At 36.4% G+C, this 26,654-nt stretch overlaps 1 protein-coding gene across 1 annotated transcript in view; it reads right to left on the reverse strand.

Annotated features, from left to right (window-relative positions):
- Nucleotides 1-26,654, reverse strand: part of LOC136033377 (uncharacterized) — an 82,029-nt gene that overhangs the window by 19,451 nt on the left and 35,924 nt on the right. Inside the window, exons 3-6 of the mRNA XM_065714163.1 lie at nt 23,805-23,943; nt 16,893-17,050; nt 16,145-16,279; nt 1,560-1,681 (exon numbers count right to left, since the gene is read on the reverse strand). Coding sequence (XP_065570235.1) covers nt 1,560-1,681; nt 16,145-16,279; nt 16,893-17,050; nt 23,805-23,943 — 554 coding nt within the window. The remainder of the gene's footprint in view (nt 1-1,559; nt 1,682-16,144; nt 16,280-16,892; nt 17,051-23,804; nt 23,944-26,654) is intronic.

The following is a 26,654-nucleotide window of genomic DNA, read 5'->3' on the forward strand; positions in this document are numbered from 1 at the left end:
TACCGGCGGTACTGATCTCCGTTTCCAGGCCCTTCAGCCAGGAATGCAATAGGGGACTGGGGGCCAACCATCCTGTGCTTTTGCGCACCTTTCCCGTTTACCTTTACCAGCTATCTCCAGGTATCCATTTAGAGCTGGGTCGACTCTATCTGAGCATACAGAGTCACGCCACTGATCCCTGTCCCAAACCAAATAAATTGTGTATACTAGGATTCGAACCCTCGCCCTCTCAGACAAAGGATCATAAATCCGGCGCACCAATCCACTCGGATCTAAAATGGCTATCTCAAAATTTCTATGGACGCATTTTGAGAAAACACGACGTGGGGGTGGAGGTAACTGCCCTCTGATCACTTTTCCTGTTAAGAAGCGAAATAGAACTTCTGATCATAGACAGTGCAATAGCGCTGCCTAAGTAAAGAGCGATGTGGGCACAATGTATTTTTTTTTAGATCAGAGGACTTCGTATTGAAGGAATTGTCGTAGAAACTTCGAAAAGGGCTCATTCGATGGGGATTGAAGGGGCTAGTGCTCTGGCAAGGATTGTAAGCATGTACTTGGGGCAAATAAGCTTCAGAGGGGGCCCATTGCATTGCTAATCGGAAGTTTTAGTGCCCTTTTTGAGATTCAGAGTTTTTGGAGGATCAACCACCCTTCCCCCCCCCAAAAAAAACGCCTCGAATTTTCCCGAAATGCATGTGATAGAAATTTTAAGATGATTTTATATTGTCGTAGAAACTTCAAGGACAGTCTATTTGATTGAAAAAGTGAAAGAGCCAGTGCCCTTTTTGATAGCCTAAACTAGTTGGAGGGCGATAACATCCACCCCCTTGCCCACCATTTCCCCAAAACATCTAATAAAAGTTTCGAAATAGCCATTTTGTTGAACGTAATTGAAAAGTCTGGAAATTATATCTTTAAGGAGGACAGTCCCCCAATAGCCCTTAGGGCAAGGGCTGTAAATTATGCCCTGAGGGTATATAGGTTTTATGTAGAAAGGGTGATCGTATAAACTTCGAAGGGGGCTCATTGGATTTCTAGTCCTTTTTTTCAAAATTTAGAGTGATCGGAGGGTGGATACCCCCCACGCCACGTATTTTCCCGAAATGCATCTGATACAAATTTTGAGATGCCCATTTGTTGCTGTAGAAACCTTGAAAACAGCTCACTCGGTTGGAAGTTAATATTCTTCAAAAAGCTTATTTTTTATAGTACCCGTAATTTACCCCACTTGCACAATTATAATCAAACAAAGATAAAAGGAAAATAGGAAAAAAATATTGGGTGAGGGGATTTTCCTGGGTAAAGGAATAACTAATACGATTCCAGCTGAAGAAACCAAAAAAAATTCAAATATGAGTTTTTTTGCCTTAAAAAGTGCGATTTTCAAGGCCTGGGTCTAGCATACGGGAGAAATTATTATTAATTTATGAACATACTTAAAAGAAAGGTTATAAATCTTAGAAGAAAAATTTGAAAAACAAAATTAACCTTGAAAAAAAAATACTTGTTCTCATTTTTTAAGCGGAGAAGAATAGGTGGCGTAATAAAAAATATACCTCAGCCATCCGTATACAAATGGCATAATCTTGATTTGCCAAATGTGTCAGACCATCCCCATAATTGAAAGACGTTAATGTTCCTGTTGTTGAAGTATAGTATTGTAGACATTGTGCAGGAGCTAAAAAAAACAACAACAGAGGTTTCATTAAGTTTAATTCAATACAATCCCTTAACTGTCGGAGCTATTTGCGTTGGCGCATTGATTAAAATGTAGAACCTCGAAAAGTTTGAAGATCAGTTGTTTCTTTCATAGTGAACTATGTCCTGGGAAGAATAATCGACTTTTAGCACCATTTTGTATTAATTCGATCATGTCCTTGTTTAGACTATATTTTTCAGTCGATCATAGCCTGTTTATTTTTAGATAACATGACAAAATACTTCATTCCACCTGGAGAAGTCATTAGTTAAAAAACATAAAAACCCCAAATAGCTAACCAAAATAAGATTCTGCTAGTACTGAGATTTAGCTAGCGCTAAGTTAGGCAAACGAGGATTTTCAAAGAATTTTCTGATTGGTTGTCAGCCAATCGGAAGATTCTAATCAGGATTGTCAAATCGGAATCGAAAGTCTTAAAACTTGGAGCATTAACCACGTCATCAAACAGTTCGTGGCAACGAACTGTAGTAAGGAGCGACCCGGCTCAATAGTAACCGAAACTCTAAAAAATGGAATTATGATACCAATAGTCACATCAAAAGAATCGCATTTTAATGCTAATTTTAAATATATAAGTTTTATCTAGATCAGTTATACCTATCAAAACTTACGAGCCTGAGAAAATTTGCCTCATTTTAGAAAATAGGGGAAAACACCCCCCAAAAGTCATACAATCTTAACAAAAATCACACCATCAGATTCGGCGTATCAGAGAATCTTATTGTAGAAGTTTCAAGCTCCTATCTACAAAAATGTGGAATTTCGCATATTTTGCCAGAAGACAGATCACGGATGCGTGTTTATTTGTTTTTTTGTTTTTTCCCCAGGGGTGATCGTATCGACTGAGTGGTCCTAGAATGTTGCAAGAGGGCTCATTCTAACGGAAATTCCCGAAAGTCACCGAATCAAAATTATGAGATAGCCATTTTATCCACCATAGTCGAAAAACCTATAACTATGTCTTTAGGGACGAATTACTCCCCCGCAGTCCCCGTGGGAGGGGCTGCAAGTTACAAACTTTGACCTGTGTTTACATATAGTAATGGTTACTGGGAAGTGTACAGACGTTTTCAGGGGGATTTTTTTTGTTTAGGGGGAGATTTGAGGGAGGGGGGTTACGTGTGAGGATATTTCCATGGAAAAACTTGTCATGGGGGAAGAGAATTTCAATGAAAGGGGCGCAGGATTTTCTAGCATTATTTAAAAAAACAATGAAAACATAAAAATGAAAAGTTTTTTCTACTGAAAATAAGGAGCAGCATTAAAACTTAAAACAAACAAAAATTATTACGCATATGAGGGGCTTACCTCCTCGTTATACCTCACTCTTTACGCTAAAGTATTTTTAGTAATTTCAACTATTTATTCTACGGCCTTTGTGATTCAGAGCTCATTCAAGGAATTGGGACAAAGCTTTAGGGTAAGAAGTGAGGTATCGACGAGGGTTGAACCCCCTCATACACGCAACAAAAACATACGAATATAGAAGTTCGTTACGTAAATTATTTCATAAGTTACGTATATTTTTTACCAATGAAAACGTTTGTAAAAAATTAAAAGTTCTAGTTGCTTTTTTAAGTAATCAAAAAATTGGAGGGCAACTAGGCCTCCTCCCTCGCTCCTTTTTCTCAAATCTTCCGATTAATTGCATTTAATTAATATGCAAATTTCGTTTTAATTGTTTATGTGCGGAGAGCCAAGATCAAAACATGCATTAATTCAAAAACTTCCAGAAATTAAACAAAAAAAAGTTTTTTTTAAATGAAAGTAAGTAGCGACATTAAAACTTAAAACGAACAGAAATTACTCCGTATATAAAAGGGGCTTTTCATCCTCAACGCCCTACTCTTTACGCTAAAGTTTTTTACTGTTTTAAAATGTAGAGTTAAGAGAAAGAGTCAAACTTTAGCGTAAAGAGCGTGGCGTTGAGGAAGAAAAGCCCCTTCCATATACGGAGTAATTTTTGTTCGCTTTAAGTTTTAATGTCGCTCCTTACTTTCATTTAAAAAACTTGTTTTTTTTTTGTTTAATTGTTATACGGAGTGAGTCCTCTACGCAGTGAAAAACAAGAGGTTACGTGGGGCTCGTGACAATGCCCTCAAATTTTGCATTTTTAAAGAACTTTTTTATTCAAAAATGTTTTTTATGTTGCTAGATGTTCCCCCCAGAGAATTCCTCGCGCAAAAAATTCGCCTCTGTAGACCTCCATCGGATAATTCCCACAACACTAAAGCGTTGCCTGTAGTAAAGAGTCACAAGGCTTTAATATTTTATGATTTGTTTGTTTATTTAGAATTTTTTTTTCCAAGAGTTACTTCATATAAAAAGGAATGGTCGTGTAAACTTCGGGAATGGGGCTCAGTCGATTGGAAATTGGGAGTTATAGTGCACTTTTAAAGAATCATAATTGATCTGAGGCCAACCACTCATCCCCCCATGCCCTTCTTCCTTAAATTCCGGTTAAAATTGTGAGACAGGTATTTTGCATCATAAAAACAACAAACTTGGGACTGTTTTAATTTTCCTATTTCAGTTGCTATATTCAAGTTTTATGTCATTTATATACGTAGTTTGCTGAGGACGGCTCTTGGATATTGTGCCAAAATATTCTTAAGGCCTAAATAAATTTTACTATCTAAGGTAAATTTCCTCTTGTTTTGCTTGTTGTTGTCTTTGTCCATTATTATCCTTTGGTATAAAAATGCACAGTTTCAAACATTTGTAGATGAGAGCTTGAAACCTCAACAACAGGGCTCTTTGAGTCTTTTGTAGTTAGAAGGGGAGAGCAGATGCCTCAAAGGGTGCATTTTAATGCCAAAACATCCTAACTCCCATTGAACTTTCAGACAAATATAGAATTTGTTTTAAGGAAGGGGAAGGAGAGGGAGAGGCAGAATTTGCATACAATCCCTCTTGGCATCTGGAAATATGTCTGGTCTACGCTGTTATTATGAAAGTGAAGAGGAACACTAAAGCCCAAAATGAGCAAAATTTATATCTAAAATTCTTTGGTAAAAAAGCTGGAGCCAGCATTTCCCCCGGAAGATCGCACCCACGAAGAATTTCCCCAGATAATTCCCCCCCCATGGAAAGTTCCTCCGCACACACTTTCTCTGTGGCAGCCACAGAGAAAGTACAAAATAAATATCTCATATTGTCGATCAGATGTCCTAAGGGGTAACAAAAGGACCAGATATCAATAAATAGTTTTAGGACAGGGGCTGGTTAGTCTCCAATCACTTTCGACTTTAAAAAAAGTATTAGAGATCATAATTACCGATCGAATGAGCATCCTCCGAAGTTTCCACGACCGAAAGGGGGAGGATGGGAATGAGGAAGGGGCAGCCCACCTCCAATAGGGAATACATTCTGCTAATTTTGGGACTTAATGGTACACCTTACTTTCTTAATAACAGCGTAGAACAGAAATATTCCCTAAAATCAAGAGAGATGAAATATCAATGTCTAGCTCCATCCTCTACCCCTTCCTTAGAACAGATTCTGCATTTATCTGAAGGTTAAATGAGTGTAAGGATGTTTTGGTATTAAAATGCTCTTTTTTCATAATACTTCTTTACTTTCATAATAGTAATTGAATTTTTATATTGTTGTTATTTAAAGACCTCCACAGAGCATTCTCCATGATTTTATGGACCTATTTGAAGAATAGTTGATGAAAGTTCCGACTAGCTCTGTGCCATGTTTTTTAACGGGGGACTTCAATATTGACCTAATAGACCAATCGTCTGCCAGTACTGAATTTATTAATAGAAGTCTATCTAATGAGTTTCATACTTGTATAAATACCCCTACAAGAATTACGGAAACATCGGCTAGGCAACTGGATAATATTATTCTAATGTTCCTTCCAGTTTTCCTAGGGTACTCATCAATGATGTATCTGACCACTTTGGAGTTTCAGCTGGCTTCAGGGCTGCATTTAATAATACACTTTCGGATACAACAAATTCAGCTAGCTGGTAATTTTCGAGTCTCTTAGTTGCTGACTGCGTGTCAAAAACTCAGCTAGTTGTTTTTCTTTGAAAGTTTTTTTCAACTTTTTTAAACTAAGAAATTTGAACTTAAATTTGAGAAATTTGAATATAAATAGATATCAAAATATTTTTTTAATTCTACACCAATGATTCAAAAAGAGTAAGGAATGGCAAAACTACTTCAGGAGGAGATGGGTAGCAGTCTCCTGGTCATGTAGATCTGGCAGTAATGGATACTCTCTTGAGTATGATAGAGGGCACCCCGAGCCCTCAAGATTTAACCAACTCTTCCGTTGTAGTAAAAAATTGAACTTATATTCTCTCTTTTGCGCATGTGAGTGTATGTTTGTGTGTGTGTGTGTTTGTTTGTGTTATAGAAAATTACTCTACACTTGTTTTAAAATTATATTAAAATAGAGATTATTAAGCACACAATGAAAACATTCTTTTTCAGCTTAATGAAAACCTTACCATTCCTAAAGAAATATCTTCATGTCATTTTGGGTTTACTTAGTTACATTATTGCCTTCATCAGGTCAAGGGGGCATCAATTTCCTTGACGGCAAGGAGATATCAATGTTGTCACCGCCATCACCATTTCGTGACAGTTTCTGTGCCCAATTGAGACAGAACAGGCCCCCAGATTGGCTTGATAAATTATTGTTGGACTGGTTTGGAGAGGCAAGTGGTGATACTGTAACTCCCCCTAATGTTTCAACAGGAGATTTGGACGTTCGTTTGGGTCAGGCAAGTTGAACAACAAAGTGTACCAGCAACCTTTGAACAACAAAGTGTACCAGCAGCCTTTGAACAACAAAGTGTACTAGATAGTGTAAAAATTCACTCATGATATTTTTGAAATAAAAAATAAAAATGATATACGGATGTTAATCCTAATTTTTTCTATAGTATAATAATGTTTGTAGTGTCATTTTTTTGATAGTTTTTTTTTTTAAGTTAGAAACTTGAACTTTGAATTTTTCTTTAAGGTCTCAAAAAGACATTTCGTATACTTGTAACAAAAAATTCAGTTAAGTTACATTTTTTAAATTCCAGGCCAATGATTCAAACAGAACAAAGACTCGGGAACAGGTTGTTAAAGCATTTCAAAGAGACTTTGACGATACCTCTGAACCAACTCTTTGACGATACCTCCGACATACTATGTCTGAATCATCCCTCTCCAGATAAAAAGAATATTCCAATCAATTCCGCTGCAGGTTGTAACGAATATTTCAAAAAAATTATTTTTTTTAATTCATCGACTGATGTTTTATGGTAAACTAAGGAATTTTGCCTGAATAAAATCAGCTTTAGATTATCAATCCACACATTGACATCAGAAAAGCAATAAATAATGAGGGGACTGAGCCAGAGTCGTACTAATCCGGACTCCTCAATGCCAAGATTATTAGGCAATACTCTTTTTATCTGACCAGATGACCGGGGATGTCGTGGGACCCGTTATTGCATACCATCGAAAACTGCCTAGCAAGCATGTTGGAATGATGCTAAAAAAATTTCAAAAACAATTATCTCAATGAATAGCAACAAGTTCAGATGGTGACTTTTACTCTCTGTAACGTGTAGCCTATAGCAATCAGGTAATTCAGACGATCCACTGACTGCGTATAAAAAATTTAATAAAGAACTTTTGGGTACAGGAACCTCAGATAGTCGATAAGTTCTGAGTGTTCTAGTTGATGACTGACTGTAAGAATTAATAAAAAGTACGTTTTAATTCCAACAAACTCATCCAATTGATAAATTCTGAGTGTTTTAGTTGCTGACTGAGTATAACAAAATTTTTAAAAAGCAGTTTTGAATACAGCAAACTTAAGTTCTTCGCACATTGGATACCAAGGGGAATACCTGATTGTGATAAGTACATCCGACACAGCAAAAAGTATGCTATATCATAGGACCTCTGTTTGCGGATGTGTAATATTGAACTTTAACCAATAGACATCTTTAAGCTTAACCTGTCATTATTTTAGACATGTTACCCGAAGCAATTGTACTGCTAGTGTCAAACTATGCTATAATGGATGAAAATGCTAAAACGGAAATATCTTTTTACTGCCATTTTAGCATCTGTTAAGGCTGTTGTTATGATATCACCAATTCTTCTGGTTCTAATGCAACCAATTTAGTTCACGCGCTCATTGGAAAAAATGTGACGAACCAGGAAGAGATGAGGAGAAAAATATTAAATGAAATGAAATCTACTAGAATAAGGGATAAATCTGTTTTAAATTGGTCAAGTAAGAAACTAGCAGAAGGAAGGGCGCCTCTACCCCCACATGAAAGCTCAAAAATAGAGCGAAGGACTTGGACAAAGAGCTAACTTACTCTAGAATGGGATCACGAAGAGAAAAATAAAATTTCAAGAAAAGCAGAGTTCCCCGTAAGGAATTCTTCATATTCATTGAGAAATGACTGAGAAGGTTCTTATAAAAGAGACGGGGCATACAGGAATTCATCATCGTTCTGGATGAGCCCCCATTTATCAATTAATGCCAAATCTCACTACTGATGGAACTTGTAAGAAAGTTTTTGCTTTTATATTTGCAATAATTTTGTTTTCCATATAATCTTTTCTGTCTTAGATTTTCCTTAGAGCTGGGTTAAGCAGTAAAAAATTGAAAAAGACCTTTTTTAATGGTTAGAGATGCATGAACAGGATTTTTTCATCACAAATTTAAAAAGCTGGTTAAGTCCGAGTGTTTTAGTTAATGATTGAGCATACAAATTTAATGAAAATTAGTTATGAGTACAACAAATTCAGTTAGTTGGTATGTTTCGATTGTTTTAGTTGCTGACTAGATACAAAAAAATTTATAAAAGTACTTTTCAGTGCAACAAAGTAAACTAATTGGTAAATTCGGAGTGTTTCAAAAAGTTTCAAAAACTTTAATAAAAACAACTTTTCAGTACAACAAACTCTGCTAATTGGTGAATACCAGGTCTTTTAGTTGCTAACTGCATATACAAATTTAATAAAAGCACTTTTGAGTACAACACACTCAGCTAGTTCATAGATTCCTAGTGTTTTAGTTACCGACAGCGTAAAAAAAAATTAAAAACACTTTTTATAACTGTAAACTCAGCTAGTTGGTAATTACCCATTCTTTTAGTTGTTGACAGTTGAGTCAACAAGAGTCTTTTAAGTTGTACCACAAAATTTAATGAAAGCGCTTTTGAGTACAACAAACTGAGCTAGATTGTGGATTCTGAATGCTTTAGTAACCGATTGCATATCAAAAAGTTTAATAATAAAAAGCACTTTTTAGTACAAAAACTCAGCTAGTTGTTGAATTCCGAGTCTTTTAGTTGCTGACTGCGTATAAAAAATATATAAGAACACTTTAGTACAACAAATATAGCTAGTTGCTACATTCTGAGAGTTTTAGTAATTGACTGCATATTAAAATATTTAATAAAAGCACTTTTAAGTACAACAAGCTCAGCTAGTTGTTGATTTCTAAGTCTTCTATTTGGTGACTGAGTATTAAGAAATTTAATCATAGCACTTTTGAGTTCAACAAACTTAGATAATTGGTAAATTCTAAATATTTTACTTACCAACTGAGTATCAAGAAATTTCATAGAAGTACAATCATTTTTATCGACCGATTAAGATGCCGAGGACAGTGAAAATAGAAGAAAAACATTAGCTTTGGATTGTGATAAGAAAAATAAAACCCTTTCACATTTTCTTGATAAAGAAAAAGACTATTGTTTGATAATACCAAGTACATTTTGGTGATGTCAGAAAATTATTCATTTGCTTACCACGTCTCTACTGCTATCGTCTACTCATTTACAGTCATAGATGGCAATATTTTTGACTACCCCTAGTTCTACCACCTGTTCCGCTATAGTTGTAGATGGTAGCACAACTGGTTTTGTACCTAGGTTACTTTATTTTAATGTGTTTTAAGCTAGGTTTGTTTGGGTTCAGTAAGCGTGCTCTTACGCTTACTCAACCCAAATGAACCTATTTCCTCGAACTCGTTGGGTTTCATCGAAAGCAAACGAACTCTAGTTTTTCTTCAACTCCCCCTTGACGTACATTGAAATTTTCACACTTATATCACCAGACGTGGCTTATATATTGCTAATATTCTGTTTCCACAACCAGTAAGGACAAAGTGTTTTGATTGTGTTTGATGTCTTTTTCAACTTTCCATAAATTTTCACCTTAATTCTATTAGCCTTTTGGGAGATCCCGGATCAAGAAAGTTCTCTTTTTTTAATAAGAATCCTTATATGTTATTAATGATCAATTTCTATAGCTTACATCCCTTGTATCGGAAGCTACGCAAGGAGAGGGGGGCTTGTCAACTCTGGAGGCATATGGAGGTATATAAACTTTAGACTAGTTTGAATAAAATAGCTTTCGCGCAATTTTGATCAGATATATTTGGGTGGAAAAGAGCGTAGAAATGGGTGATGGGTCTCCGGTCACTTCTTCATTTCAAAAAGGGCATTGAAAGTTTCGATTTCCAATTGGATAAGCCCCCTTGAAAGTGTATATGACCAGTCTTCCCATAAAAACTAAATATCTTAATAACAAGCAACTTGCATATCTTACAGTCCACGCCTTGGCACTGGAAGGGGGATAATCGAACCCGGAGGCATTTTTGTTTGACTTTTGGACTGTTTTGAACAAAATGGCTGACTAAAAATTTTAGATTGAGTACTTCTGGAGAAAAATAGTGTGGGTAGAGCCCACACTCCTCTAATAACTAATCTAATCACTCCTCCAATCACTTTTAACTCTTAAAAGAGAGTCCTAGAACTTTTAATTTTTAATCGAATAAGCACCGTTTGACGTCTCTACGATCAACTCTTCCTTATGAAATGCCTCTAGGGAAGAATAAATAAATAAATAATATGAGTAGTAACCGTTCAATCCATCTGTCAACGACCATACCCACTAATACTTTTTTCCTTAGCGACTTAAGATCCTGAAGAAGGTTTAACAGCGGTTCCCCTAAGGCTACCATCTACCTAAATAATGTTATAGATGGCGATATTGTTTCTTTACTTATAGATGGTAAAATGTTTTCGTTTTTAACGTTATTATAGAAGTATATTTTAGCCTCTAAGCAGTTTCCATTGAAATTATGAATTATTTGTCTGGTGTAGGAATCCAACGTAATTGGTGTCTGGTGTAGGAATCCAACGTAAAACCCAAAATTTCCTATGATAAAGGTTTTCAACTGAACCAACAAGCCAATGATATTATTATGCTCTTAGAAATACATTCTAAGCATAACACAGGAATTTGACATGGCTACTAAGCATGTTATCGATGATATAATATAATCGATCCAATGACCCCGGGTAATACTTTGCATGCTGCTATACAGTTTTCACAGAGAATGATTAGCATTGATGAAATCAGGGTAAGAGTTAAGGCTAAGTAACGTAACAATTTCACTCTTCATATGCATGCATTAGGTACTGAGAGGTTTATGACTCCTTCCCGCCATTAATTTGGACGGTTTTACAACTTTATCTCACAGCGAATTCTAGGTTTTATGAATCCTCCCAGTCATAAATCCTAGACAGACTTTACAAGGACTCCAGACAGTTTTACTGTGTCTGGGAGTTTCTTGGCGTCATTTTGACAAGATACATACCACAGTTATTTGACATTTTGCTGTGCGTGTTGTTGATTATAGAGCATAACGGATTCTAAGACAGCCCTGGCCATCTGGAAAAAAATAAAGAAAGCATCGCGTATCATTTTGGACTTGAGTGTGGGTTTAAAACAAGGAAAAACAAACCTTACAATATCGTTAGTTGAACGGAGATTGAAGTATGAAATGGTTTAATTAATAAACCATGGCAATATAAATGTTTTTTTTGTATGGTTAGTGGAAGGGGCTGATTTTCATACAGTTTTATTTTACTAAAATACATTTAGCGTCCTTTTAGTTATCGAATTGTTGGTGATTATATGTCATATAGCATCCTTCATTTAAAAAAAATTCCCTCCCTGCTCGTTATTCTTAAACTGCTGGGTTCAATACATTGAAACAGTATTGCCAAAGTTCTACTAATCTAACTCTGCCTTGTGCGACGTATATATTTATAGGGCTGAGTTTTAGAATCTATTCAACTCACTTTTGGCGGGTAGTATCAAGACAGATCCAATAGACATAGTCTACTCCAATGCGGGCAATATTTGAGCCCTTCTTGAACGACATATTCAGGAGTAGAGTTTGTGGGATAACATTAAATCATCCATCGCACAAAAATTGCGTATTTAAACGAAAAGTCGGGTGATGTGTATTCGCATTATGTGGAAACTCAAATTTTATATCCTCCTTCCCTCTCCCTCCTCTTAAAATAAAATCGGTTTTAAAATTAGCCGCATTAGCATCTGAACTCTCAATTCACAACTAGTGAATTCACACTCAATCCACAACAAAATTCACAACTATTTGAAAATGGTATAGCCCTATCAATGTTCCCAAAAAGTCATGCTATCATTGTATTGGACTTGTTTGGTACTCATTATATGGGTATTGTCTGAACTGGCACTGTCCGTATAGAATGTACCTTTGCCAAGCCGTTGGAGGATATTATAGCATTAATCTTGCTAAATCAATTCGAAACCTATTGGGAAATTACACTTAACGGAAGTGTTCTATTAGACCTCGCACCATGAATACAAATCAAACAATCGTTTGATTGTTTCGATCAAATTTGATCTCTACACGTCCAAATACATTTGCATACACACGGATTTCCTTGAACATATTCATAACGCTAACAATAGCATTATCATTGTTAGTACTAGTCCATCAACTCTACAGACGGATCATTTGCTATTCATCTTTCAAACGGCGAAGAAATTTTCTGGCCCTCTTGGTTTACCATGTGCATTTTACTTTCCCAAAATCAAAAACTTTCTTGAAAGAAGTGGGAAATATACTAATCAAAATAAGAAGTGAATACAAGATTTACCAACCAAAAGCTCTGGTTTTTAATGCTCTACTATATTTGATTTTTCGATGTCTTGGCTATACTTTGAGTGAATTTTTCGACATTTATGAAGACAATCCTCGACTGAATGACTTCATAGTGGAAAAAATCCTTTAACCGAATAATATTGATTTTAGCACCCTAAGAATGCAGTGTTTTAAAAATGTTTTCAAATTTATTTTCTACAATACAATGTAACTTCATTCTTATTATATTTTTTTTATAAAGTCAATGATACAATTTCGGTTCATATTATAAAATTCACATGTTTCAAATTGTTTATTTGAAGTAATTCCATACACGATATTCGCATATGAAGAATCATTTTCTGTTGCAGCCAAATAAAAATCAGTAAGGTTATCATCCAAGTAGTCATTGTTTTCACAGCGATGACGTACAAACCACACTCGCTTGTTATTCAAGCAGCTGAAGCGTTGACCAGGTTCTTCCACAAACCACACTCGCTTGTTATTCAAGCAGCTGAAGCGTTGACCAGGTTCTTGCTCCGAAAAAATTTAAAACCACGATGATACCAGTCTCTTAAAAATAAACTGAAATCACCTTTAGGTTTTTTTCCAATCACAACGGGGTATTTTCTCATTTTCAGAGTAAATTCAAGTATTTTCCCATTGATCAGATTTACCATAGTTACAATGGTAGCATGTGAAGCTTTTAGTTTGAGATTTACAAACCTCTTCAAGACAGGAATTACAGTCTTTAATTTGTCCAGCATGCCCTCTATGCAATTTACAGGGATCGTATTATCTACTCTTTTCGTCATAGTCATGAACGCTTGTGCAGTTCTCACATGACGATCAGCTACCCAGTGTATACAAACATAGTGGACATGTGATGAACATTTTGTCACTGTTGACTCTCACACTAACAAATAGAAACTAGCTTGCTATCAGAAGGAATATTCGTTTTACTTCTAGTGACGGAGAGGAGGAGTGATCGAGTGACTTCGCACATCAAAATCAATTAAATCTGTCTAGAGAGGATTTTTTTAGATTGTCGACATGATTGTTGTTCTAATGATGAACAGAGACCGAATTATCATTCGGGTAGAATCTTATATCAACATAGAAACTTGAATATCTAGCTATTGTTCGAAAGCAAACCTACAATATCATTTTGTTTTGTTTCGGTTAGTATGTCAATAAATCGAGTAAGTGCGTTTGGCCCACGACGGATAAGCATTGTATAATGATCCAAAGCTGCTGACTCATCTTTCATAGTATCGTCAAGCATTCTTTGAGACAATATTTTCTTTTGCACCGATTACTTTTGAAACGGATCCTTTAGATTCAAACATTTTTCCAAAGTCACAAGATTCCATATGATTTTTTGTTACTCAAATCCATTTCATATTTTTGCTTTTGACACTTTCCACTGCTGATTACAAACCAACTAACAGACTCCAAGGGAAACTGAATTTATTAAGAGGGAGGATTCATAAAACCCTTAGAATTCATTGCGATGGGGAGTTGTAAAACTGTCTGAAATCATTGTGTGGAGGAGTCATAAAACCCACAAAACGTGTTGCATGCAAATGAAGTGTGGAAATTGTTATACAACTTAGGTATAACCGCACTCTGAATTCATTGATGCTATTCCCTCTCTGTGAAAGGCGTACAGTAGCACGCAATTTATTATCTAGATTCAATGGGCTTCTCACCCTCTGTGAAAGGCGTATAGCAGCAGGCGAAATATTACCCGGCGTCATTGGACCCATTATGTTACATCATTGATAACATGCTTAGCAACAATTTCAAATCACAGCGGAATCATTGACTTGTTGGTTCGGTTGACTAACGTGAGGTTCTTTTACCATACGAAATCCCGGGTGTGACGTTCGATTCCTACACCAGACAAAATAATTCCTAATTTCAATGGAAACTGTTTAGAAGCTAAAAACACAAATGGGTCTATAATGACGTTGGAACAGAAAACATGTCACCATCTGTAGCTACAGTAAAAATATTGTCATATATGACCTAAATTGGGTAGATGACAATCCATCCGACAATGGGCGTTGTCATATGGATTGACCCGTTACCAGTAATAGTACTTTGAACCCTTTTGGCCCTTTACTGTGAGCAACACTACAACCTTGCCTTTGACTTAAAAAGGTGAGCAGGACTTTCAGTTTCCCCTCTAATGGATATTCATATTATCCAGGGGTAATATGGGAGGAGTTCCCCTGAGTAAAATTTTCCACAGGAGGGGAATTCTCCCTGGAGATTTTCCGCGGAGGGGTATTTTGCGAAGGGATTTTTGTAGGGGGGATTTTCCACAGGGAGTGATCAGGGGGTTTTCTACAGGGGGAATTTTCATCGGAGGAGAATCTTCCTGGGGGGGACGCCTAGACCCAAAAAACACACAATTCCAGACATTTGTAGATGGGAGCCTTAAACCTCTACAACAGAGATTTCTGAATATTTTGTAGTTAGGGAGAGAGGCAAATGCCTCAAAGAGTGTGTTTTAACGGCAAATCAACCAAGCTTTCATCGAGCCTCCTGGTAAATACAGAATTAGTTTTATGGAAGGGACGGGGAGGATGGAGTTAAAAATTGATATTTAATCTTTCTTGATTTCTGAGAGCATTCCTGGTCTATGCTGTTGCTATGAAAGTAAAGAGTAACATGAAACCCCGAAATAAGCAGAATTTATACCATATAGGAAGGGGGCTGCCCCTTTCTCATCCTCAAATGGCCCTTCATGGTCATAGAAACCTTGGAGGATGCTCACTCGATCAGAAATTGATAGGTCTAGTCTTCTTTTTTTTTAATTTGAAAGTGAATGGAGACCAACCAGCCCCTGTCTCAAAACAGTTTTTGTGAGTTTTATCTCTTACTCCTGATTCGCTTGACTAACCCGAATGGAAGGGCATCTATTTTGATTCTATATTGTCAGGAAAGGGCTTAAAAGTACCGAAGAACGTCAAAAAAGGCTATATTTAAACATCTTTTCCGGCATTTTTAGCAGCAATCCTAATGTACTATTTTAATCGTATATGGCGTCAGTCAGCTGCATGGACATTGCCTATGCGTGAAGAGTTTCAATAAGGTTTGTATTAGAAGACACCGATTCCAGGGTCTTGTTCTTATAATCAATTTATTTAGGGTATCCATAAAGTTATTAACTGTCTCTTACACTAATAAATTGCATTGCCATTATGAGCTACGATATCATCTGAAATGGGCATAGAGGTAGACAAATATGTAACTACTATGACTAGAGTCTTATTATCAAAAATAATATTATTGTCCATAGAGGAAATTGTAAAAAAAAGTCTTGAATCAACTTCATCTCAATCTAAATCTCATCTCAATCTGAACAAAGAATACAAAAAAGCGGAAAAAGATGAAAATTGCAATCAAATCGTCCAATAAATCAAATCAAATTAAAAAGTTTCACTTACCATTAGTTATGGAACTGCAAGGGAGTTGTGTTATTTTTACATTCCATGTGCGAGCACCATTTTCTTCACCCGGCCCATTTCCTATACTAAATGTCATAGTAAATGCATTTTGTCCAGAGCTCATGTCCACATACACTAGGAGAGAAAACCTTGTTACAAAGATTAGTTTTTGCAATGCGGTCATAGATGAAGGAAGGACAGAAAAAAAATCCCCCATTAAACAAGGAGATATAATAACGTCCATTAATAATTGTCATTTACAAATATCTACAGTTAGAGCGTCATATGCTATCCATATGTCATATATGTTTGTTTATTTTTTTAAGGGGAAGATCAATTGGCATATCTCTGCATAGGGCGTTGGACAGTATGATATAACTTGATTAGTATAGAGTTGTTCACTTATGAAAGTCTTGGTTCTTGGAAGTTTACATTCATTTCATTGAAGTTTTTCTTCTCAAGAAAATGTTCAATAACTATAAAACTATAAACTTAGATTAGTTTGGTTATTATAAGTAAGCTTTTTCGGAACTGAATCATTTCAGCTTAAGATTATTGATGAAAAGACACGAAAAGCAGATATTATCCCGAAAATTGTTAAGAAAAAAAAATATCCGGACAGCACTTTTAAGCCATAAACTGAATAAGAAACAATTTAAGATTCTCTAGCATCTACTCTTCAAAGTGTAGAAATACTTTACTGATTATTTTTTCTCCTGTAATCGGCCTCAGAGATGGATTTACTTACTATGCTGACCAGTATTATTGCCACACAGAATTGGGATCGGATTTGATCCTCCACTTATAGTGAAACTGTCAGTATCACACTGTCCTTGATAGTTTGCAGCATCTTCAGAATATTCGGCAGTGTTTGGTTGAGCGATGACGAAATCCTGAAAATCCAACCTAGAAGTATAATCCCACTTAAATTTCAGCTTTGAGTCGAGTAAAATGTGACCAGCCCTTGCTAAAAAGAGCAGTTCACGTTTAATTCACTACAACTTACGAATATGTGGCTGAAAAGGGACTTTTTCTGTTAAAATCAGATTTCATTATATTTCTTAAGTGTTTTTTTTTATAATTTACGCATCAACCTTTCTTTGTACAGCTTTTTTTTGTCACCCTTTCATCCAATTAAGCTACCGAGTTCTTATTCCGATCCATCGATGTGAATCATCATTTCATGTCCTTTCTGTTTAGGGTTGATTCAACTGGCAACAAAGAAGAAGAAGAGACTAGCTGCAAATAAACAATTTAAAATTCTTGTCTATATTTTGCAACTTGATGACTTTCCATGGTTTTCAATGTGAATTCCTTGAGCATTTTTTTTTTTTATTGAGATGTTCCCCTAGACGGCATCAATAGGGCAAAATCCCACCCCCAGGTTACAAGGGGACGTTATGAGTCTATTGCAGAGAAATAAAGAAATAGAAACAAAAGACATTTCTAGAAAAGAACAATTAGCGATCCTACTCAGGTAAATATCGAATGGAAAAGTAGTGGAGGGAACAATTTGCTGCTACCACATACACAAATTAAACGCCGAGAGCTTATCCATCTCGATTTGTGAAACTAAAAAAAAAACTTAGCGTATATTTGATGCCGTGTATTGCCCAATGTTATGACTGTGCATCCGTTATGAACGGGGATTTAACGGAGTTCAAGCAAAGTTTAGGGAGAAGGTTGCTCATGCAGTTTATGTACACTGTCACTCCCACAGATTAAACTTGGTTTTGACTGACTGCCTAAAAAATATCAGCTAAAATCCCGCTATTTGTGGAGTTCCAGAGTAGTAGCGGGCAAAAGTCTTGGAGCTTCAAAGGACCGTCCAGAACCGCTGGTTTTACACATTCCACTCAATTTCGAAGGTGAAGGCAAGGTTTGATTGTATTGTTGCTGTTTCAATCCGAAAGTTTGTTCATTTATCAGGCACTTGCTCGGACATATGAGACACTCTAAAAGCTGAGAAATGATAGCAAACGGAACAACTTAAGCAAAAACATATCCGAATTCTCGGCTTTACACGATATCCAGGAGTCGAAAACTCCAAAATCTAAAACCAGTGCTCGAAGCAAGAGTTATCAAGCCATTTCCATTCATCTCAAAGACTTTTTTTTTCAAACTCAACAACCGGTAAATGCAATATTAGTCAGCCGGTTCAATCAGATTCCGGTAAACTTCTGTACTTTGAGGTAATAGACCGTTTCACGAGCGAGATATTTCATGCAAAATATGCTTCTGCTTGACGCTTGTGCCTTCGACCCCTCAAGTTCCGACTTTCTCAAACTTTCGAAAGTGGAAAGGGTTACGTGTCATTATCAATGGATTCTCAATGTCGATGATCATGCCATAGAATCCCAGGTTTCTCTTGCAAAGCTGCAATTGTCAAAAAGTGATATTCCAAAAATGGAGCTTCTTCCAGCTATCAAAACCTTATTCGACCTCCCAGTTGCCTATTCTGCAGTGCTAAAACTGATGAAGCTAGTTGCTACTTTGCCTGTGACCACTGCCAGCAATAAACAATTATTCTCAGCATAAGAGCCTGTGAAGGACTACATGCGATTGACGATGGGAAACGACAGCCATTAAAAATAGGAGGTAAAGAAACTGGATTTAGATAGATTGGTCGACGATTTTCCCAAGCAGCAAAGTTGCTACTACACCTTTTTTAGGTATGTTTGCTCAATGTTGTTTTTTTTAGCATCTTAGTTAAAAAAAATTCGATATAAACCCTTCCCCTCTCTACATTTTCCTAAATTGGCGCAACTGTTAATGAAACCTCTTTACTGAATTGATTTCGATTGCGACGACTATTTGATCTTTTTTCTTAAGAAAAGGAATATGAGTTGAATTTCTTTACACTAAACTATTGTATACAAGGTCCATAAAAAAAATTAGAAATACAAATAACGATCATTGTGACTGGACCTCTAAGGCATAGAAAATTTAAGATTTGAAAGCTCTTTAGAATTCGGACATTCAAGAAAACAAGCAATCATGAGTCTCAACCTCTAATGGAAATTGTAGGTCGGAAGCAAAATTATTCAAATATACTAAAAGCCCATTAATAAAATCATGCCCATGGTCCCCAATAGATAGAAAAAAATTAGCAAACAAGTTTAGAAGGAATACTTTAGTGAAAAACTGCCCAACGGGAAATGTTTGATAATACATATATATATATATATATATATATACTAGCTGTTGGGGTGGCGCTTCGCGCCACCCCAACACCTAGTTGGTGGGGCGCTTCGCGCCCCCCCAAGCCCCCCCGCGCGCGTAAGTCGTTACGCGCCATATTAGTTACGCGCCATTGTAGTTGTGTCCCTGTCTCCCACCTGTGAATATAGATAGATTTATATATGTGTTTCAAACTACGTAAAAATTGCGAATATACAACATTTTTGGCTTTCCCACTACTGGAAGCTTTCCGTTTCCAATTGCCAGCAATTGATCTGAAAATGTTTGACCAGAATCATCGTTTTGCAATCGGACACGCATATTTGTAGTTAATTTTAATATTTTTACGTGTGCCCATAAATTAGAACTTTTCAGGCAAGCATTCATTTCGTCTGCAGGAGTTAAACTACGTAAAAATTGCGAATATACAACATTCTTGGCTTTCCCATTGTCTGTGCATATACAAAGCCGTATGCACTAATAATGACGTCATATGCAAACGCTCTTCTTACAAACAAACAAACATGCATACACACAACTCGTTTTTATATAGATAGATAGATAGATGGATACAATACAAATTAACTGCGTAAAACTTGCGAATATACAACATTCTTCGCTGTCCAATTGTCGCTGCATATAAATAGATTGTCAGGTTTACCGACCCTCGAACATGCAACGTACAATTGTCCATGGAAAAAACAATCAGTATTAAGATCTATACCACATATTTCTAATGATTGACCTTGAGCTTTGTTAATGGTGATTGCAAATGCTAATCGAATTGGGAATTGCAATCTTTTAAATTGAAAAGGCAGATCCGTTGGAATCATGGGAATGCGAGGAATAAGAACAGCCTTACCCTCAAAATGCCCTGTCAAGATTGTCGCCTTTATTAGGCTTTCCATTGTTTTTTTTACGGCAAGTCGCGTGCCATTGCAAAGCTTTGGTGGGTCGCCCAATACTTTTTCAATCAATTCATTTTTGGACGTCACTAAACTACAGAAATCAGCAGGTAGTTGTATACGTCCTGAAATTGAGTCTATCGTATCATAAATGTCTTTTTGTTCCGACGTTAACTTGTAAATGTTATTTTGTACATACGACAATAGATCACTCGTACTGTAACTTTGTTCACGATCCAATTCTACACATGTCGAAACAGCAGCGATACGGTTAGGTGAAGGCATTCCCAAATCCTGAAGAGGTTTGTTTGCCATACGTACGCACAAATCTTCTATAATAACTAAAAGCCATTTATTATTTTTATAATTTTTTAGAATATTCGGAAATACTTTTTCAATCAATTCATTTTTGGACGTCACTAAACTACAGAAATCAGCAGGTAGTTGTATACGTCCTGAAATTGAGTCTATCGTATCATAAATGTCTTTTTGTTCCGACGTTAACTTGTAAATGTTATTTTGTACATACGACAATAGATCACTCGTACTGTAACTTTGTTCACGATCCAATTCTACACATGTCGAAACAGCAGCGATACGGTTAGGTGAAGGCATTCCCAAATCCTGAAGAGGTTTGTTTGCCATACGTACGCACAAATCTTCTATAATAACTAAAGTGTCGTTATAAATTTCTGATGTAAAAACAAAAGTCATTTCTGACGTCTCTAACTGTTTTCGATGGAGTATATCTTCGGACATTTTTGACTTATATTTTTCCCATAACTCTGTAGGAGCTGATGGAGAGCAAGTGTACGAATTTGACTTGGGGTTGACGTTTCGCACGCGTCATTGATGCAGTTATCCCAGTGTTGGTCATTCTCCAATAAATTCAGAGCTTGGCATGCACTACGGTAAGTGTCATGTATAGTACCGTTTACAGTTCTCAAATACTCAAAGGATGTCGGACCGGGTACATTCACCAAAAGCAGGCGTAGAAAGAAGCATTCATGTTGATTGGGGTGAACGGTGTAGAGTCTTCCTATCGTGGTATCTTTGAAGATGGTAGGTTGGCCGTAAACCCACTGGTTATCTACTTCGATGGTGGTACCGTTGCCATTGTAGGTTTTTCAGTCATTTTACAATTAGAAATTTCTCTTTCAACGGTCTTCTTACAATTAAAAATTTGTCTTTGAACGATATTCTTAAATACCTATGTCCTGGTCGTCATTTATATTCCCTGTGTCCCGGTCGTCATTTGTGTCCCGGTATCCCAGTCTGTCATTTCTCTTTTTTCTTTTTTCAGTTTTCTTTTTCTTCTTTATTTTTCAGCTTCACTATGAAATACATATCGCCGAACCTTTGTTTTTTTAACTAAAATCTGGTAGTCATTGATGACCTTATCCAAGTCAAAATCCCAAACCCAATCATCATCGCTATCATTTTCAGTTTTAATATGTTTTGACTCTCGCTGTCCAGGTGGATCTTCATCTAACTGCGCGGTTTTGCGTTCTTTAGCCTCAAGCCTGTTTCCTTGCTGTTCTTTTGATTCCTCGGCACGCTTTCTTTTCTGACTTTCTCTATCAGCAGCAAGTTTTTTGGCATAGACTCTTTGAGCATCTTCATCAGTCATTGTAAACTTAAACATTAATAGAATTCTACGCGAACATATGTCTTATATAACTTGAATGACGTCACCTTCAAAGCAAAAATGATGTTAACTAATTTCATGACGTCAGCCGAAACATGACGTCACCTGATCCATCCACAGATCCACACACAGACAACTTATTTTTATATATATAGATATATATATATATATATATATATATATATATATATATATATATATATATATATATATATATATATATATATATATATATATATATATATATAGAAACTTGCCAAACACGACAACAGAACTGTTCTCGTTGGTAAATCTACGGTTTGAAGAAGAAAAATTTCCCTCAACCTAAAAACAGAGATAATTTCGTTTCAGTGCAAAATACGAGTCATGATCGTATCTAATCTCTATAGTTTTTTAATCAGACAAACAGAATTTTCCTATAATTTTCTTTTAAAGCTTGCTCATATTTTTGATGTCACAGAAAACGGACATAGGAATTGCAGTGAATCTTGCAAAGGTGGTATTACCAATTATACTTTTCAACAAATTGACTTTTTAACTTTTCAACAACTTGAATTGAGCTTTTTATGTATGATTTCTGTGTCCCTAAAAGGGGTTGAAGAATGGTGGCCAAAAATTTGCATATTCGTACCTGGGGAATTATAGCCTGTTACGATAGAGTTTAAATCAATATCTTTTTTATTGATTTTGGAAAGGCCATAAAATTTAGTCGCGGAACATTATTTAGGCCAAACTTTTCTGTACATTTGAAGGGTTTTTAGTCCATCACCTTTTGTTGTTCCCAGCTCCTTTCTCGATTTGATTGTGCATTTATGTGTAAGGATTTTAGTTTTGTATATTTTTAGCACCAGGAACTTGTCGACTTCCCCGCCGGACCTTGACATGGCTACGCTGCAGGCTTATATGCATTGATTCTATTGTCACTTGTCTTCAAACAACAGACAATGTTAGCCTCTTCTTGATGTCATGGCGTCACCATAGGTTCGATACAACCACCCTTGGAAAAATACGAATTCTTCCATAAAGTTTTGATTCATTTAACTTATTTTTGTTGCTATGCCAGTTTGATGAAAAGAAAAGAACTATGTAGCCAAGACCGGGCCCCGGCTATTGGCATGCAGCAGGCTTGTGTGCATTGATTCTCGTTGTTGCTTGTCTTCTAGCTACAGATAACGTGAACTTCTCATTGGCATCATGGTTTCAGGTTAGATTCAATTCAACGAGCCTGGGAAAAATACTAAAAGGGCACACAATTCTAACAGAAAGATGTTTTAAATAAATACACAGTTGCTCCTTTAAAGAGAGTATATACATTTGTTATTCTTTTCTTTTAAGTCACAAGGTGTTAAATAGGCAACAAAAACTTAGTTGAGAAAGTTTAGCGCGTATTTAATTCCACCTTCCGGTTAATGCATCAAAGAAGTATCCATTATACAGGGTTTGTTTTCTTCTAGAACTCGTTTGATTCTTGCTGTTGCTTCACTTCTAACCACAGATTTCATTTACGATTCGATAAATTCGTTGGGACGCTGGTTTTTAGATGTCCCTTTTCCGCAGATTTCGCTTGCACTTCATTTCAGTGCATGATTACCTCAAACTTTCTTTCACGCCTTTTACTTTAGCTGTTCGGATTCATTCCAAGGCATGTATTCCAATGCCTATGCCATATGAAATATCTAAATTTGGCATAATCGTCGTTTTATTCTTAGTTTCAAGTAATACGGTTCAAATAAGCAATTTTAATTGTATAAAGAAATTCTGTCGTGAATTCACTCCCTCCTTCCTGCTTAACACGTTCCTTATTCAATCGTAATTTTCTGAAATATCTAAAATCCACAATAGCATAATTATCATTTTATATTTCATTTTTGACAAAATATAGTAAAATGGAGTAATTTCTAGTAAAAATGAGGGGAAGGTTTCTTACCTTAATTGACAAATATTTGGATTGCACTTTTGCACTGTCAAGGAGCATTGAAGCTGAGGATTCACTCCAGTTGGGTATTCAGGGTTTTGGAAATAAGTACAGTTTTTATTTGATGTAGATCCACAGGTCGACACGACAACTGTAACAAAATGACAATATCATACATAAACAATAGCAATACTAATTCTGACCCCGAAGACATATTTCCTATAAAAAAAAGCGTGGAAAATCTTTGGTCAAGGGTAACAGGCTTTAATGTGAGAAGCATAAGTTGGAGGGTTTCAAAATTTCTCAAAAACATAACTTTAAAAAGACTTTTCACTCTCTAACAGCCCAATTTCTCATACAGATCAGCCCCACACAACTCAAAGTTCACTTGTTTCAAACGACACAGTCCACATATAATTCAGATTCTCATATATATTAATTTCAAAAGAAAAAATCCAAAAAGAAAGTTTATCATAGAAATGTAAAAAGCCATTTAAAAACCCAGAACGAGCATAAATAAAATCAAATAACGATGAAAGCCTAAAGCGACCAAACATCACTGTCAATGAAGAAAGGAAACTCAAAATAAACTGAAGGTAGAATACAAGTTACATAAAACATAAACATAAGAGATGCTAATACAAATGAGGAAATAGATTCTAAAATGTGATGAAATTAAAATGAATAATCAAACTTAAAACGAAAAGAAATTACTAAAGCGGGAATAGAGCTACTGCCCCAGAAGCTTAGGAAATCTCTTGGACCAAGCCTTTGATTCTATAGCAATTTCTAGGCATTATACTCGAAAGAATTTTCCTGGGAGAATGTTCAAAACTTTATGTATAAATGAAAATAGCATAAGAGAATAATTGTACATCAGAGAGTTCCTGTGCAGCTGAATCTTCGCTTAACTCAACCCTACTTTTCCACAGCACTAAACTCCGTGATCGAATCACCAAGGATGAACTCCGCAAAATCTGCAGTCAGCAGCTTAATATGGCCACTATAATTTAACAAAAAAACTCCGATGGTTCGACCATACACTTCGCCACCCGCACCACACCTTCGTCAATAAAGCCCTCAGATATACACTTATTACGGGATGGGAAAAGCGTCATGGGGGACAGAAGAAAACATGACTCGGCTGCATCAAGGCCGACCTAGACCCAATCAGTGGCTTCAAGAAGCATGGATAAAGATGCAAAAAGTCTTGGCTCAAATTGATTGAACCACTCGTGAACGGCTGAGATTCTTGGATTACTAAAAAGATGAAGCTACTGGACGCCAGGGAGAGCTTAGATTCTTCAGTCCTGCTACAATTGCCAGTATAAGTAAGTACGTTTGAACTATTTTTTAACAAAATGGCTATCTAAAATTTTTATCGGATGCATTTGGGGGAAAATGGGCGTGGAGGGGGTTAGGTGCCCTCTAATCTCTTTTGACTCTTAATAAAGTAAACTAGAACTTTCAATTTCCAATCAAATGAGCCCTCTCCGAAATTTATACGAGCATCCCTTCCATAATAACCATGTATGCACCCAAAAAATAACTTACAACGCCTGTCCCTGGGCCCTGGGGGGTTGCGTCGACACAAAAGTTTTTCTTATCTGACCTTTCAACTATTTTTAGCAAAATAGCTTTTTCATAACTTTTATCGGATTGGTTGCGGGAAAAAGAGCGTGGGGGGCTAGTTGCCATCAGATCTCTTTTGACTATCAAAAAGTGAACTAGAACTTTCAATATCCAATCAAATGAACCCTCTCTGAAGTTTATACGAGTATCCCTTTCACAAGAACCATATACGCCCCGAAGAAATAACTTATAACCTCTGCCTTCTAGGCCCTGGGGGGCTGTGTCGACGCCATAGTTTTTGTTATCTAATTTTTGAACTATTTAAAAAAAATGGTTATCTCACAATTTGTATTGGATAGGTTTGGAGAAAAAGGTCGTGGGAGGGGCTAGTTGCCCACTGATCTGTTTTGACTCTTAAAAGTGAGCTAGAACTTTCAATTTCGTATCAAGTGAGCCCTCTCTGAAGTTTAGTCGAGCATCCCTTCTATAAGAATCATATATGCCCCCAGGGCGTAACTTAAAATTCCTGCCAACAGGCTCTGGCGGGGGGGGGGGGTGTATTGACACCGGAGTTTTTTTTATCTGATCTTTGAACTATTTTTAACAAAACGGTCACATAAAAATTTGTATCCGATGGGTTGGGGGAAAAAGTGTGGGGGCTGGTTGCCCTCCGATCTCCTTTGACTCTTAAAAAGTAAGCTAGAACTTTGAATTTCCCATGAAATGAGCTCTCTATGAAGTTTATACGAGCGTCCTTTCCATAAGAATCACATATGCCCCCAAAGCATGACTTAGAATACCTGCCACCGGACTTGGGGGTTTTTATCGATACAGAGTTTTTCTTATCTGACCTTTATAACAAGCTATTTATATACAACTATTTACCAAAATGGTTATAACAAAATGTTCATCTCAAAATTTTTATCAGGTGTGTTGAGGGAAAGGCTAGGGGGGGGGGGGCTAGTTGCCCTCGGATCTCTTTTGACTCTTAAAATGTGAACTAGAACTTTAAATTTCAAACAAATGAGCCCTCTCTGAAGTTTATAAGAGTATCCCTTTCTTAAGAACCATATATTCCCCCAGGGCATAACTTACATGTTCTGCCCTCGGACCTTAGGGGTTTTGTCGGCTCCCGAGTTTCTGTTATCTGATCTTTTAACTATTTATAACAAAATGGCTATCTCAAAATTTTATCGGCTTTATTCAGTGAAGCAGGAGCGGGAGGGGGCTAGTTGCCATCCAATCTCTTTTGACTCTCAAAAACTGAAATATCAAATGAGCCCTCTCTGA

This window comes from Artemia franciscana, chromosome 11 (genome assembly GCF_032884065.1).
Source record: "Artemia franciscana chromosome 11, ASM3288406v1, whole genome shotgun sequence".
Classification (NCBI taxonomy): Eukaryota; Metazoa; Arthropoda; class Branchiopoda; order Anostraca; family Artemiidae; genus Artemia; species Artemia franciscana.